The 15,826-nt window shown below is 33.8% G+C and overlaps 1 protein-coding gene across 5 annotated transcripts; it reads left to right on the top strand.

Annotated features, from left to right (window-relative positions):
- The first annotated feature begins 2,643 nt into the window (after positions 1 to 2,643).
- Positions 2,644 to 14,854, top strand: ATG18B (autophagy 18 B-like protein). 5 transcript variants are annotated; one of them, XM_039034175.2, is made up of 11 exons: positions 2,644 to 2,805; positions 5,619 to 5,692; positions 6,427 to 6,500; positions 6,627 to 6,736; positions 9,446 to 9,537; positions 9,881 to 9,993; positions 10,475 to 10,594; positions 11,227 to 11,372; positions 12,392 to 12,508; positions 12,799 to 12,864; positions 14,384 to 14,854. In XM_039034175.2, exons 1-11 carry the CDS (start codon positions 2,747 to 2,749, stop codon positions 14,523 to 14,525), a joined length of 1,113 nt encoding a protein of 370 aa, XP_038890103.1. In that variant the 5' UTR covers positions 2,644 to 2,746; the 3' UTR covers positions 14,526 to 14,854. The 5 variants fall into 5 exon arrangements, with proteins under 5 accessions (XP_038890103.1, XP_038890102.1, XP_090170776.1 ...); XM_039034174.1 differs by having other exon boundaries at positions 2,650 to 2,805; positions 11,224 to 11,372; XM_090314650.1 differs by lacking the exon at positions 6,627 to 6,736 and having other exon boundaries at positions 2,658 to 2,805.
- Positions 14,855 to 15,826: the final 972 nt, after the last annotated feature.

Below are 15,826 nucleotides of genomic sequence, written 5' to 3'. Positions count from 1 at the left end.
TGCCTGCCATTTTCTAAAAAAAAAAAAAAAAAAGACAAACATCAATTTTTTGTATCATACTTTTTATAAGAAGTATATTAAAAAAAATATTAAATTTTTTAATTTATAAACATAAACTTTTTTAAGTTTTATGAATATCAACTTTTTAAACATGACAATAAATTAAAATTTTTATAACTATTTTTAAACATAACAATAAATTAATTTTTTTATAACTATTTTTAAAAATAACAACAAATTAAACTTTTAATATTAAAATGAGGTAAACTTTTTAAATCTATTTTTTCAAATTTAATACAAAATAAAAAATTAAATTAAATTAAACTTTTTCAAACTATTTTAAACTATATTTTCAAAGTTAATACTAGAAAATATCAACTTATCACAATAAACACAATAACAATAATTTTCATATGAATAAACTAAAATTTTCAAACTATATTAAACTTTTGAAACTATACTAAACTTATTAACTATCAATATAATTTTGTATTAAACTATAAATATCAACTTCTTAAACATAATAATAAACTAAACATTTTAACACTATAAACATCAAAGTTAATACTAAATAAATCAAATATCATAAGAGTAAACTAAACTTTTCAAATATCATAAGTTCAACTCACAGATTCGACGGTAGTTCTCTTTTTTCCTTCAAAGTGACAATGTTCACCCTTTTTTCCTGTTATTTGTTATCTGACAACAACTACAAAAAATTAAAAAAAAAAAAAAATTAGAATCTATAAAAAAATAATAATATAAGAAAAAAATAAAATTTATAATTATTCTTAAAAAATAAAAACTTAGTATAGTAACGAACCAATATAGTTGTGTGAGAATAATTTGTATTAAACAAAATACAAGAAGAGAAATGGAAATAGAAATGGGAGGAGAGGAAAATGATTTCGAAGGCTTATTTTGGAAGGCAGTGAGGGGGCAGTGAGCTATGAAGGGGCAGTGAGCAAATCAAGGGGAGAGGAGTGAGCAAAATCAAAGGCAGTGAGCAAAAATAAAGAGGATGGGGGCTTAAAAGGATGTAGGTCGAGTGTGAACACTCGACCCACGGGTTTGGGGTGGTTGAAGAGGCATTAAGGCTATGGCAGAGGGGAATCGGATCAGTGGCTGGCAGAGGGAGCATGCATGCAGTCGGTCAATGCATGCAGGGAAATGTGTAGGGGAATCGGAGTAGGGGCAACATGGTGATAGGACCTCACATCTTTTTTTAATTTACTTCATAATAAAATCAAGGTTGGCCATATTTTTTCAGATTTATTCAATTATAGTCAATTTCAATATATGCACTTCCATTAAACTTACTCAATTATAGTTATTAGTTGTAACAAAATTCTGTTATTGTTGTTATTTTTTCATTAATGATTATTAGCTTTTTTTCTCATTGGTCATGTATATATATTTCTATGGAAAGTAAATAAAGTGAAGACAATTATGAGCAAGATCCTCCTCATGAGTGAGATCCTCAAGCATTTCTTTAACAAACTATCTTCCTAGCGATGCTCACGAGATTCAGCCCACATTTCTAGCGAGATTCCCTTCTAGAGCGAGATCATCCCCATCACAAAATTAGCGAGATTTTCTTCTAAAGCGAGATTTTTGCATTTCTTTAACAAACTGTCTTCCTAGCGATGCTCACGATATTCAACCCACATTTCTAGCAAGATTCCCTTCTAGAGCGAGATCCCCATCACAAAATTAGCGAGATTTCCTTCTAGAGCGAGATCCTCAATCATTTCTTTAACAAACAGTCTTCCTAGCGATGCTCACAAGATTCAGACCACATTTATAGCGAGATTCCCTTATAGAGCGAGATCCCCATCATAAAATTAGCGAGATTTCCTTCTAGAGCAAGATCCCCATCACAAAATTAGCGAGATTTCCTTTTAGAGCGAGATCCTCATCACAAAATTAGCGAGATTTCCTTCACCCACTTATCTTCCTTGTCGAGTGTTGAAATTTCGACTTATGTATGTCGAAACTTCAACCTTTGACAATCTAATATACAAAATTAGTGAGATTTTCTTCTAGAGCGAGTTCCTCATCACAAAATTAGCAAGATTTCATTTTCCTTGTCGAGGGTTGAAGTTTCGACTTATGTATGTTGAAACTTCAACCTTCGACAACCCTACTATACATAATGTTTCCAAGTTTTTCTTTGTTTGTCGAGTTCTCAACATTCGACCTCTACATTAGTCGAATCCTCAACCCTCGATTTTTAGCCTCGAACTCCCAAAACAACAATATTTCTCTAATAAGTTTCAAAATAACAATATTTCTCTAATAAATTTTGAAAACAACAATATTAATATTAAAGGTCCGTACAATATCTATAAGTTTATTTGTATGGTACAATATCTACAAATTCTTTTATATAATATTTTAGACTTGATTCTTGTATTTGTAAGGACGCTTAACCATATTTTAACCGTCTTAGCAATCATAAACGGGCCATAATTTTAAAAAACAAAATAAATGGGGTATTTTATTAAATCGATCTTCTCATTTATTTATACTTCATCATAGCCGTCCACGTTAAGTTATATGTTACGTAAATGAACGGTCGAGATGGAAAAGTACGGACAAAAGAGACACCCAATCACGCCCGAGTCTACCGTCTTACGACCTGCAACTTCTTTTCTTTGCTTCAGAATAGACAAACATCCGTTTCAATAGATTCTCATCTCTGAGTTACGATTCTCTCTCCTCTCTCTCTCTCTCTCTCTCTCTCATGGCAAATCAACCGTCTTCTTACCCAATTCTATGCGCCTCCTTCAATCAGGACGCTAGGTATGTTCTTCCTTCTCTTTCTCTGTGTATCAAATGGTGGTCTGATCGTTCTTTGATTCTAACTACTTCGAAACTAATTTTATTGAATTATATGAAATCTGGAGGTGTGATTCCTGGTGTAACATATGGAGAGGAGTATTGGAAAATTATGTAGTGTTTTTCTGTTGGTTACGTAATTCTGTTCGTGTAGAGTTTTTTGTGAACTAGCTTGTAGGTTTCTTTTAAAGGTGCTTATAGAGCTAATAAAGTTTCCTCTAAAATTAAGTGGCGATTGTGAAGCGCTGTACGTGGAAGAGTTTGAATCAATTTCATACACCCACATATCTATGCGAGTATGGTCTGACGCTCACCTTACTATATCTGGTTATCAAGAAAACTCGTTGGATTTTAAATTCAAGATAGATACCCACCATAGTTTGAATTCATTCCCTTTAGGCCCTTCACTTATTTTTTAGCCCCAACAGTCAATAGGTCAAACCATGGTGCCTGAATAAAATTTATATAGATTATCAACCACAATGATGAATAAAGAGATAACATAAGACATTCAATGATGAGTAAAAAGTTGGAATGACACTTGGCTCGTTGAAAGACAATAGAATCAAATTTTCTTTGTTGTGGCTTTTAAAGAATTAGAAGATTTGAGTTCTATGTTTACTCATCAAGTTATTAGTATACTTTGCAAGCTCGTAGTATAGTAATAAAACAACAAATAGTCAACTAAATAACATTTTCAATCATTGTTGTAGTTAGAACGATAAATATCATAGTCATGATAAGGACTACTGCCTATTGTGGCGACTAGAGGACTTAGACAATGGGATCCTCTCTCCCTCCTCGTCGTGGATGTTCTTAGTAGAATCCTTAGCAAGTATGTTGTTGGCAATGTTATTGAGCCTTTTGAGGTGGGGGAGGATAGGGTTGTCCTATCCCTTCTCCAATTTGCTAATGATACCTTGTTCTTTTGCTCTAGGAAGGATAGTTCGTTCTTGATCTTGAATCATGTTCTAGCTTTCTTTGAAGAGATGTCGGGGTTGAAGATTAATAGAAGGAAGTGTTGTATTATGGGGATTAATTGTGATCAGGAGAAGCGTAGAAGTTGGGCAGATTTGGTCGGTTGTGGCATTGGTAGCTTTCCCTCATCTTACCTTGTTCTTCCTCTTGGAAGTAATCCTAAGTCTACTTTTCAGTGGAACCCTGTTGTTGATAAAATTTGTAGGTTAGCTTTGTAGAAGAAAGGTTTCTTTTCAAAAGTTGGTAGGCTTACTCTGATCAAATCTATCTTGAGTGGTATCCCCGTGTATTTTTTTTTCCCTCTTTAGGGCCCCTTGTGAGGTGTGTAAGAGCTTGGAGAAGCTGATGCATGACTTCCTTTGGGAAGGGGTTGGAGAAAGAAAAGGAAAAGGATCGCACTTGATTAGGTGGGAGATCATCAAGGGACCAGTTTCTTTAAGGAATACATATTTCTAGGAAGATCATTGGATGGGGGAGAGACCTCTTTGTGATTTGTTTCCTCGTTTTGTATCATTTGTTGTCTCTTAAAAACCATTTTCTTACCAGTTTTCTCGTGTGGTCTGGGAGCTCTTGTTCCTTTTCCTTCGGATTTTGTCGTTCTCTTTCTGATAGGGAAGCGGCAGATGTCGCTACACTTCTTTCTTTACTCAAGAGTCATTCCTTTAGAAGAGGGAGAAGTGATGTTAGATTTTGGAGCCGTAATCCTTTGGAAGAGTTCTCGTGTAAGTCTTTCTTTCATTATTTGGTTGATCTTTCTCCCTTAGGGGTGTCGGTCTTTTCGATTCTTTAGAGGATTAAGATTCCTAGGAAGGTGAGGTTCTTTACTTGGCAAGTTCTTCACGATCATGCTAACATGATGGATGGGCTTGTGTGGAAGATGCCTTTGCTTGTTGGGCCTTTTTGTTGTATTCTTTGTCGGAAGGTGAGGAAGACTTGGATCGACGATTTGAGTATGCGAGTTGTGTTTGGGATCTTTCTTCCAGATGTTTGGTTTGATGGTCGCTCGACACAGAGACGTAAGAACTATGATCGCTTTTTGGGAAGAAAGGCCGTTTTTTATGGTGTGCGGGGGTGGGCACGATCTTATGGGTTTTGTGGGGCGAACAGAACAGGAGAGTGGATATTGGATAGGGATCCTTATGATGTTTGGTCCCTTATTTGATTTCATGTTTTTCTCTGGACTTCGATTTCAAAGTTTTTTTTGTAACTATCTTATAGGCATTTTTTTGTATAGTTGGAGTCCCTCCTTGTAGAGGGAGTTCTCTTTCTTTGTGGGCTTGGTTTTAGTATGCCTGTCTATTCTTTCATTTCTTTCTCAATGTAAGTAGTTTTCATTAAAAAAAAAAGAGAGAAAAAAAAAAGGCTATTGACGATCAAGGTTGAGATCACAATTTGTTAGCGTGAATTAAATGGCAATACTTGAATGAATGGTTGGTAATCATAGGATTTGAGTTATTATAGGAGTCCAGATTTTATTTGAAGCTTACAGTTATGTTGGTCCTTTATGCCATTGTAGAAAGTCTGTGGAGAAGAAAAACTGAGAGTTGAAATTCGAGAGAATTGGTGAACCAAGTTTGTATTTTTGTAAAGAGTTCAAAGCCTAGTGACATTTTTTTTTCCTCCACTTATACTTATCTCAGCCTTTTGGCTAAAGATCAATTGTGTGACTCTGTTCTTGCTCAGTTATTTTTATTGTCTCGATACTCTCTTTGAATGTTGTCCCCAGATTAGAAGCAAATAATGATAATAACAAATAAATAGATAAATATCTAAGATATTGGTTTGGTTGGAATTGGCAGTTTATTTGCAATAGGCACGAGAGATGGTTTCCGAATATTTGATTCCAATAATGGAAGGCTATGCTATGAACGTGGTATGTTTTTGAGCTAGATTCTTTGTCTTTTGTTCTAATTTTAATTTTTTCAGCAAATATGCTTTTATAATGAACCGAATAACAAAAAAATGAAACTGTTCAAGGTTTTTTTTTTAAAAAAATTGCATTGTGCTATAAAGAAGTTAGAACCCCTTATGCTAATCTAAAATGACTAGCTATGCAACATACTCAGGCTTGGTAAATTTTGTGATAAGATACTCAGTCTTGTTGATTGAAGTCAAGTTCTTGCTGGAGCCTTGATGTGTCCTGACGAACGCCAAAATTTTCTTTTTTTTATTCTAGATTAGTACAAAGTATATTTACAGTTAACTCCAGAAATTATGAAGTATAGACTTGAAGTGTTTGTATGAAATAGTTTTCATGCACGAAACTGTCTATAGCCAGATACTAGTTAATGAAGTGTTGCTATTAAGGCATGGAATCAGAAATGTTACATGTTTGCAAAATAATTTAATTCTCGTCATCTTTTCTCTATATTTCACACATATATGTAAACACATGGGCACAGTACTCGATTTCGTGTTCAGATAAAAATGAATTTGAGTTTTCTTTAACGAGTTGATATCTATTGTTGTTTTTGCAATCAAGTTCACAATTTTTTATTTTGAAAAGAATGAACTTGAGGATTTTTTACTTTTTAGTATTTGGAAGTATGAAGCTCTTGAGTTCACTATTTGTGTTTGATCTAAAATTTTCACATTCTCTTTTGCTAGCTCTTGGTGCATTCAATATTGTTGAGATGCTATTTAGCTCTAATCTTGTTGCCATTGTTGGAGCTGGCGAACAGGTGATTTGGAAGTTAACTATAGCTTAGATACAATTCAATATTTATCTATCGCAACATGCATTATCGCACATTTTGTGCACCTGGTTGCCAATTAATGAAAATATATTTTTCTTTGATTGTCCACAGCCATCTTTATCCCCACGTCGTCTTTGCTTGTTTAATACAATGAGTGGAAATGCTCTTAGAGAACTGAATTTTTTAACTTCAATACTAGCTGTTCGCATGAATAGGAAAAGGTAAAGAGAGAAGAAAATTTAGCTGTTTAAGTTGCATTATTTTTCTAAAAATGGTTATATATTACAAGAGACGCACATTCCATTATGATGATGTGGTAAATACAAATTTTTATTATATTTTATATCTTATGGATTTGATTTTAGTATGAAACTGCTGATGGTAGTTGGTAACTTGAACAAATTGGTGGCAGGGGTATCTTGTATGCTAATTTGTAGTTGACAGAATTTTATAAATGAACTTGAGAGATGAAGCTAGGGCAGATGATCTGAATACTAATTATTGATCCATATGTCTTGAATATTTTTGACATTTTCTTATATATTAAGTTATTAACCATTGACTATTTTACCTACCTTTCAAATCTAGTATCTATGTAATCAAGCCTATTTAATCCAAGAAGCCATCTTCCTATTATTAAATTTAAGAGTATAAGATATTTCTCACATTTGGGTTATCCTCTTTTTTTCTATCATTAGTCATCTAGCCTTTTTGGTGTCGCCCCCAAAAGACCACAAATCAAAAGAAAAGAATTTATATATAACCAAACTACTCCTATTACTAAAAAGATGTAGTAACAGTGGCAAATCTGGGTCGATCCATAGGGAAGCACGATTTGTTTGTTAGGCTAATTTGCTAGTTGTAGCAATAAATGGGGGGTTTGGTATGGTATAGAGAATGAATGTGAAATTTAAAATAAAACGGGTAAATGTACTCAAGGGTTGAATATTCTATCCCTTGGGAGTAATTGGGTTCCTATGTAATTCCTCATCATCGGATTATTTTTATTAACTCATATTGATTATGCTTGACACAACAACTTGTTTGATTGGCCCTAACAAGCATCTACAAAGGCAGACAACTAATTAAGACTCAATCATGCAAGTGACCTAAGTTTAATTAAAACTTCTAGTGAAGCCCTAATTAACTAAATGCAATCAATTCTACCAAATTCGTTAGTGGTTGTGAAGAATCAATTAAAACTTAAATTAAGCCCTAGGTTTCTATTGTGAAGTTAATTAATTGAATAGCCAACTTGATTAACCTAGTTTCCTTGAACCAAATCAAACCAAACAATTTAGGATCCAAGACTAGACTAAAAAACCCTAGCATGCAAGATTCAACTTTTGTTACTCAATGACTTAAGCTAGACGAAGAAACAATACATCGTGCAAGTCTAAAAATCTTTAGCAATCGAATTACATTCAAAGGAACGATTGTCAGTCAAACCGACAAACATAAATCGAAAATGAAAAAACATTCAAGGATGCATAAACTCAATATGAAATTAATGCAAAGAATCCTCAAAGTCATTACATAGGTTACATCCCAAGACCTAGAACCGAGAAACTCACCTCAACGACTTCATCGACGAAGGAAGAAGAGATGAATTGATCCGATCCATGGAATACAACCCTAAAATAGTAAAATCTAACCTAAAAGAAAATGCAAAGATAATGAAAGATAGGTTGGACTGACGGCCTCTCTACTCTCCATTACATTGTGCATTCTTCTCTCTATTGTGTGTCCAAAACCCTAAATAGGAGGGAGTATTTATAGAAAATTTTGGAGTAGCGTCGCGGCACTTCAACAGGCCGTTGGGCATCGTGCATAGCGCCTCTGCCCCCTGCGATTGATCCATCCACGTGCGCCTCTCTTTTTTTCCCCATCAAAATTCGTAGTGCTGTCGCACTTTCGCTGGGGCAAAAATGTCATTTTCCCTCTTTTCCTGTTTCTTGATTCATTTAAGCTTGAAATGCATCCAAAACGTCCCGATGGTCTCCTCTGCTCTTTTATCTGTCAAAAACCCTCGATAAAACATTAAATACTTAAGAACCAACAAGATTTAGGTGGGAATAAATAGCTCCTTTGGAGAGCTATCAATTAGCTTTTGAGAAAATATCCTGTAATTTTCTTTTTGGTGGCTTCAATTCTTGGGTGTAGTTTGTGTTTTTATTTTCCCTCTTTTTGGTTGTACTTGTTGATGGAAGTGGCGAAAATATGTAAATTTGCTAGCCAAAATGTCGTTTTGCAATGCTCCCCCACCTGAAGTTAGTTCTTGATGCGGTCTGCGATGGACTTTTAGACTATTTCTTCTAATTGGAAATCCAATCTTTGTGGTCTATTATTGAAAGAAAAAAAAAAGTGTACTTATCCTTTAAGTAAAACTAAAACCATCAAACATACTTGATTTACTAGAAGGAAATTTGTTTATGGAAATGGTGGGTGCACTAGACCCTTCCATTTTCAGAAGAGGAATTTATGAGTTCATCATGACCATTAACCAACTGAACTTTACAAGCATCAGTAACTTTTGTTTTCGAGTTAAGTTGAGAATAATTGTGTCAGTTATTGTAGTAGTAATCTGGTATTTATGGTATGAAAAGGAATGCAAGGATTTTCAAGGATGTTTTCTCATCTTTCGGTAGTTTTTTGGATTTGATTTTATTTCATACATTGTAGTGGTAGCATAGATACCTTTTCGGAGATTATATAGTCTTTCATCTTTCATTTCCAGTTGGCATGGTCTTTTATTATTCACCCATAGGTGTTGGTCCATTATGCTCCCTTCATTTCATTTATCAATGAAATTTGTTTCTCCTCTCAAAATAAGTTGTAATAAAATAAAATAGGAACTTATAAAGTTTTCTTTTTGTTTTTCTAACAGTATTTTGATCTGTACTGATTCTAAGATTTGATGGAAAATGCAGACTTGTTGTACTACTGCAAGATAAGACATACATATACGACATAAATAGTCTCACAATCTTGGACAGGATTGATACAGTACCAAATTCAAAAGGTCAGGTTGGTATATATTCCTGTATGTACTTGCTATCCGTGGCACACTATGTTCATGATAGAGAATTTTGTCAAAGTTTCTAGCATTTATTTACATTGCTGTTCTGTTCAAGAATTTTCATGTGCTCATTGTAATGCTTGAACTTGGTAAAGAACTTTTAACTCTGTCATGTTTATATTTTTATGGCTCATTACTACCGTAGACACAATCAAGAAAAGGCTTACATGCTTAATAAGTTGACCCAAATCTTACATGCTTAATAAGTTGGGTTTTTATTCTGATGTGTAAGTAATAAAAACTTGTTAGTGACTGTGGGTTCTTTTCCGAAAATTAAAATTCTTAGGAACCTGTGCATTCTCCCCTAGTTTGGACGGTTGCTTCTTAGCTATTCCAGCCAGCATCACGAAGGGATCTCTGTTGCTGTACAATGTCATGGAGCTTCAGTTGCACTGCGAGGTTTGGGCTTGAACTTTCCTTGTTGGGAAGGAAGAATAAGATGTAGGATACAATTAAAAATTGTTGTCTGACATGATCTGTATTTTTTATTAACTGTCATGGTTTTATTTTATGTTTTTTTTGTTGTTGTTGTTGTTGGGTTTTTTTTTTTTTTGTGGAACAAAAGAATTGCCATGGTTAGTAATGCAAATTTGTAGATCCTAGTTAAATATGCATCTGTGAGAATGGGTAAAAGTGCAGAGACTCGTTTCAGGAAAATTTGGGAACAGGATCTAGTCTGTACTGTCACATTCTTAGAACAATCGAACATCCTTGATAGTTTCAGTTTTTTCATATTTCTAATTGATACTTTGAGTTTTACTTATTGACCATGGCCTTAAATGGCAATAATTTATGCAATTTATCCTTTTTAATTGACGAATTTTGTTTTTTAATCCCTTTTTTAATTTTAGCTTATTGTTTTGTGGAAATTTAATTACAGATAGATGCTCATCGTGCACCGCTGGCCACAATGGTCCTTTCTTCAAATGGGATGTACATAGCAACAGCATCAGAACAAGGAACTATGATTAGAGTGCATCTGGTATCAGAAGCAACTAAGGTGGAGAATACTATACCATGCCCTCAAAAGTCTCTGTACATTTATATTGGTTATTTACCGCCAACCGTGTAAGATGCTTTGAATGATTTTTGAAATCATGATCAGAAAATGAGTTTTTACCATCCTATCCCTTCTAGAACCTTATACTAAAACCTTCTGTGGCTTTTGGACTGGTCAGAACAAATTCACATTTTCCCGGTAAAGTTATTGGAGCAAAAATGGTTTGAGATTGATAGCATTGAATGTCAAGACTACCCCTTCTGACGCATTGAAAATTATTAACAACTTGCATATTTGTGATTGGGCGAGCTATATTCATCTTGAAAGCAGGGAACTACTTTTTGTTTTTGTTCTGTCCGTCTCTGTGAAGCTTCTTCTTCTTCTTCTTCTTTTTTTTTTTTTTGGTTTTTCCTTCTTTATACAAAATTTTGAGACCAAAAACTTTAAAACCAAAATAAAACAAATAAACAAGTGTGTGTGTATTTTGCAGCAAAATAAAATAAATATCAACCGGGTTAAATTATAAGTAAATTCACCTCTTTCATTTCTTTGGTAATTCTGCCATCTTTTTGTCGACCATGTCGAAGAATTTTTCCTTCTTGAGATGATATCTAACTCAAAATTTTTAGCAGTCATATAGTTTCCGCAGAGGATCATATCCATCAACTATATTTTCCTTGTCTTTTGGGCCATGTTCTCAAGTTCCAGAAATTCTGGTGGCAACTAGTTCCTCTGGTTCTGTTCATGTTTTTCCTCTTGGATTTGCTATAAACCAAAGGTGACTATTATGCATCTGTTTTCTCTTCAGAAATCCAGGAATGAGGTTAAATTATTTTTTTTACATAATGTTGTACGAGTATTTACGCATGCTTGTGGGATTCTTTAGTTGGTATCTTTACGGCTAGGCTTTAGTTTTATGCACATATGTTCCGCTTCACGTCATAGGTATTTTTGGTGAACCGTCAATATGCATTATTCATCATGATCTTGATGTGTTTTCCTAACCTTTTAAATACTGACATACCTTTTAATTTGATTCCTTTTTTTATTACTTCATTCTTTTTTATATTTCACCACAGAACTTTGAGGTTCTTAGCAACATATAAATCTTTCAGTCTGTTGGATTTTGAGTCCAATCTGATTGAAAATAGATGAAGTTACGATGATAACTTTCTTGCATTGGCAGAAATTCAACTTCTGAATTTGATTCCTTTTTTTTATTACTTCATTCTTTTTTATATTTCACCACAGAACTTTGAGGTTCTTAGCAACATATAAATCTTTCAGTCTGTTGGATTTTGAGTCCGATCTGATGCAAAATAGATGAAGTTACGATGATAACTTTCTTGCATTGGCAGAAATTCTACTTCTGAAAGTTAATGAATTTTTGGAGGGTCATGTCAACGAAGAATGTAGATAGGAGCACATTGTGATTGAGGTGTACTCAAAATAAATTCTATGTTAAAAACTTATCGGGAATTCCATACATCTGTGAAATTTAATCTTTTCTAGCTATATAAAAAGTTTGTCTACTATTAATGCATGTTGACATGTACATCACGTGCTTGGATATCCCTAAAACTTGTCTGTGTGTGAGTGGGTGGGTGTTGGGAGGGGGGTATTCCTGATAATTCATAGCCATTAAGTCTGTTGTAAGCTCTTCATGGTGTAGCATAAACATAATGGTTCACTCTCTTTCATCCTTTTTGAGCAATAGATTTTATGCCACGGAGATTGAGATGGTGATCTGATTGTCCTGCTGATTAGCTTGACCTTATCTGGTTCCTTTTTCCTCAGAAGCAGCAGAAGATCAGGTGGCTTTCTTGGATCGATAATGCCTGACTCAATAAGTGATAAACTAGATCCAGCGCATCATCACATAGTTCATAATGCTATACCAGCAGGAATCAAAAGGTATAACATAATTGAAAATTTTCTTTTGTAATATCTAACCATAGTGCTTTTTTATTATTCAAGTCAGCGCCCCCCCTCCTCCTCCCCCCCCAAAAAAAAAGAAAAAAAGAAAAAGAAGAATGCCGTTGATCTTTGATCCACAACCTTTTTAATTGTTTAAGCTCAACTTTTTTGACTCGGCATACATATATAGCTTTCTTTTAGAAAATCGCATAATCATCCTAGTTTTTGCTGAAAATTTCGAAGTTGAGGTTCTTTGCTATTAAGGTTTATGAAGTGTTGTTTTGCAGCTATGCAGTGATACGTAAGGTCGACAGGGTTTCTGACACTTCAAGTTCTGAAACTGTAGCTTGCAGGTGAGTTATTTGTAATTCTGCTAGCCCTGAGTGCTCCCCTTTCTGCAACTTATCCTTCCTCAAACGTATTTCCAGATCACGTACAAATGGGTGTTACAAAAGACCTAACACAAAAACATAATGTTTAAAAGGACAAAAAACTAATTGTTAACCATTTTGGATTGGCCTAGTGATAAATAAAGAGCATGAGTTTGATAAAGTACTAAGAGGTAATGAGTTCAATCCATAGTGGCCACCTACCTAGAATTTAAATATCCTATGAGTTTTCTTGATACCCAAATATTGTAGAGTTAGGCGAGGTCTCCTATGAGATGAGTTGAGGTGTGTGGAAGCTGGCCCGAACACTCATAGATATCTTGGAAAAAAAAACGAAAAACTCTAATTGTCGAGAATAAGAGACAAAACATAACCACAAAGAGAGAGATGGAATGGTTGATGAAACGGTCTTTGGAGGATAAGTTCCTTAATTCCACCAAGTAAAACCCATTTGATTAGGTGAGAACCATATTTGCTCATTATAATCCTATTTAACAAAGCCCCATACTCTTAAGAGTACTGCCACTTCAATTTTGCAAACAAGATTGCTTATGACTCTCAGGGTCAAATGGACGCGTTATGAACTTCAAATTTACAAGCGAGTACTCCATCCTCTTGACACCTTTTGATAGGAATCCTATTAGGATAGGATAAGAAATTGAGATATTAATAGGTATTAAGGGTATGTTTGTATTTAGTTAGTGAGTTTGTTGTTGAATTTTGTTATCAATAGAGGGAAGGGGAATGAAGAATGTTGATACCAAAAAATGGATCAGCAATGAATTTGGATTTTTGGGAGGAAAAAAGTACCAATGCCCTACAAAAAAAAGAACTTGGGTCTTCGAACTGACCTCGAATTATTTCGCCCAGATGGACCAAATAGGATGGGGCCCAAGCTAGTCAACCCAATAATGGGCCAAAGCATATGTGGCATGTTTGTGCTCGGCGTTCTTTGTTTTGCAGGGCATTGATACTATTTTCTTTCCAAAAATACAAATATACCGTTCATCCATTTTTCGGTATCAACGAGGAAGATAAGCTATATTTTGGTCAATGATTTAGGGTTTGAGAGAGATCTAAAGGAAGGAAGGGTCGAAGTACCTCAAACACTTAGTTTATCTTGTAATTTCGTCATCATTTATATTTCAGTATATTTGGATTCTATCACATTTCTTATGAAATGCCAACTTGAATTTAGGTAGTTTCTCAGAAATGAACGGCTTACTTTTCATCTCAGAAGCTTTAGATTTGTTGATTGCTTACAGAAATTGTTACCGTCTTTCGAGTGAAACTATATTTCAATTTTGGTAAGTTATTTCTAAAAGTTAAGGTCACAGAATGTTTAGATTCATGATTCACGAGAATGTGATCTTTGAAGGACCCCATAAAGAAAAACTCAGTAAAGTAAATAACTTCTTGGAAATAGTTCTTTTTCTAGGAATGACTAAGTTCTCTCTCATTTCATTTTTGGCTTTTAATACAGGGCCACATTAGCAATCATAACCTACAATGGTTACTTCCAGGAGTACACCTTAAGTCTCAATGACCAGAACGAGTTCTCGAGAAGTCTGGACCATGAATTCAATCTTATGACCACAATCACCGACAACGACGTTAGGTTATGAGTTTGTTTGCTCTATGGAAGCCAAGAGAGTTCAGAAAGGTTGTCCATTATGACAACAAATGACACCGTTGCTGGTGAGAGCTTCCAATCAACCAACCTATCGAATAAACTCATAAAAAATTATATGAGAAAATACAACAGTAGAGTTAATTAAAATACAACAGCGTAGGTAAAAGTTCTTACAAAATTCAGTAAATAGAAAAGAAAATACAACAGTAGAGTTAATTAATAGTGTGGTCTATAGTCATGGCATGAAGTATGTAAATTAAAAAATGATATGTGCTCTATTATTTTGCTAAGTTATCGATTATTTATTTATTATTATTATTATTTTGTTTGTTCTTTTTTATCATTAAGATAAGAAAATGAGTATAAATGATAAAAAATGAGTATAAATCAATTATAGTTAAGTTATGCTTATTTTGACATTAAAATCGTATCGAAAACAGTCTTTTATGAATTGTTATATGCTTAGAAATTTTCTTGCTAAGATCCAAGCATCCTATGTTTAGGAAGGATGGGCCAAAAGGACTTGATCAAGCCAAATTGTGCTTTTTGAAATACATACATCATTTATAGGGTTGGATTATGTTGAATCGAGTGGATACAAACTTGTGATTATTTTGAATTTCCACTAATTCATCTCATTTCTTGGGGGGAAAAAATGAATAAGTAGCTATAGTTCTCAACTATTGATTTCATCATCTAAAACTTTAAGTTTAAATTACTAATATGTCCTTGAAGAAATAGATTCTTGAAATTTGAAAAGTTCAATAAATTTTTGAACTTTTAATTTTGTATTTAATAAGTTTTTAAATTTAAATTTTGTGTCTAATTAATAATCTATTCGGCAATTATAAAATTCCGGAATAACCTAGTTTATTATTCCGTTAGAAATAAAATTCAATTTCATGTATATCTGTCAGTATAAAAAATGTTAAATATGCCGAGACCTGTCGATGATTTATTAAAATGAATTTTTCCTTGGTTATTGAGGATGCATCTTTGAAGGCTGTAATTTGTATTTTATTTTACAAAATAATGAAAATTTACTTTAGCATTTCATCTCCCCAGGCCACCTTTGTGTCTTGTTGTAATCGCAATGAATTGTTGGACTCACCTTTAAATTTGTAATCAAATCGTGCAGATTGAAGAATGGGGATATTCGATCTAATTAAAATTTGAAAATTACGTGAGACTCACTACCAAATGTTATTGTAATAGTATGAGAATAATGAATGTCATATTTACTCTTACCTTTATCATTATTGTCACCGTTATGGTTATTGTTAGAATCAATGG

Source organism: Benincasa hispida, chromosome 6 (assembly GCF_027475165.1).
Source record: "Benincasa hispida cultivar pf3 chromosome 6, pf3_genome.v1.1, whole genome shotgun sequence".
NCBI classification, from domain to species: Eukaryota; Viridiplantae; Streptophyta; class Magnoliopsida; order Cucurbitales; family Cucurbitaceae; genus Benincasa; species Benincasa hispida.
This window is presented reverse-complemented; position numbering and strand designations above follow the sequence as displayed.

What these genes read in the sequence shown, in the direction of transcription:
- ATG18B (XM_039034174.1), top strand. Translation starts at nt 2,747, where the DNA reads ATGGCAAATCAACCGTCTTCTTACCCAATTCTATGCGCCTCCTTCAAT. An exon ending in TCCTTCAATCAGGACGCTAG is followed by an intron (nt 2,806 to 5,618) that starts GTATGTTCTTCC and finishes TGGAATTGGCAG; the next exon opens with TTTATTTGCAATAGGCACGA. An exon ending in GTTCGCATGAATAGGAAAAG is followed by an intron (nt 6,737 to 9,445) that starts GTAAAGAGAGAA and finishes TGGAAAATGCAG; the next exon opens with ACTTGTTGTACTACTGCAAG.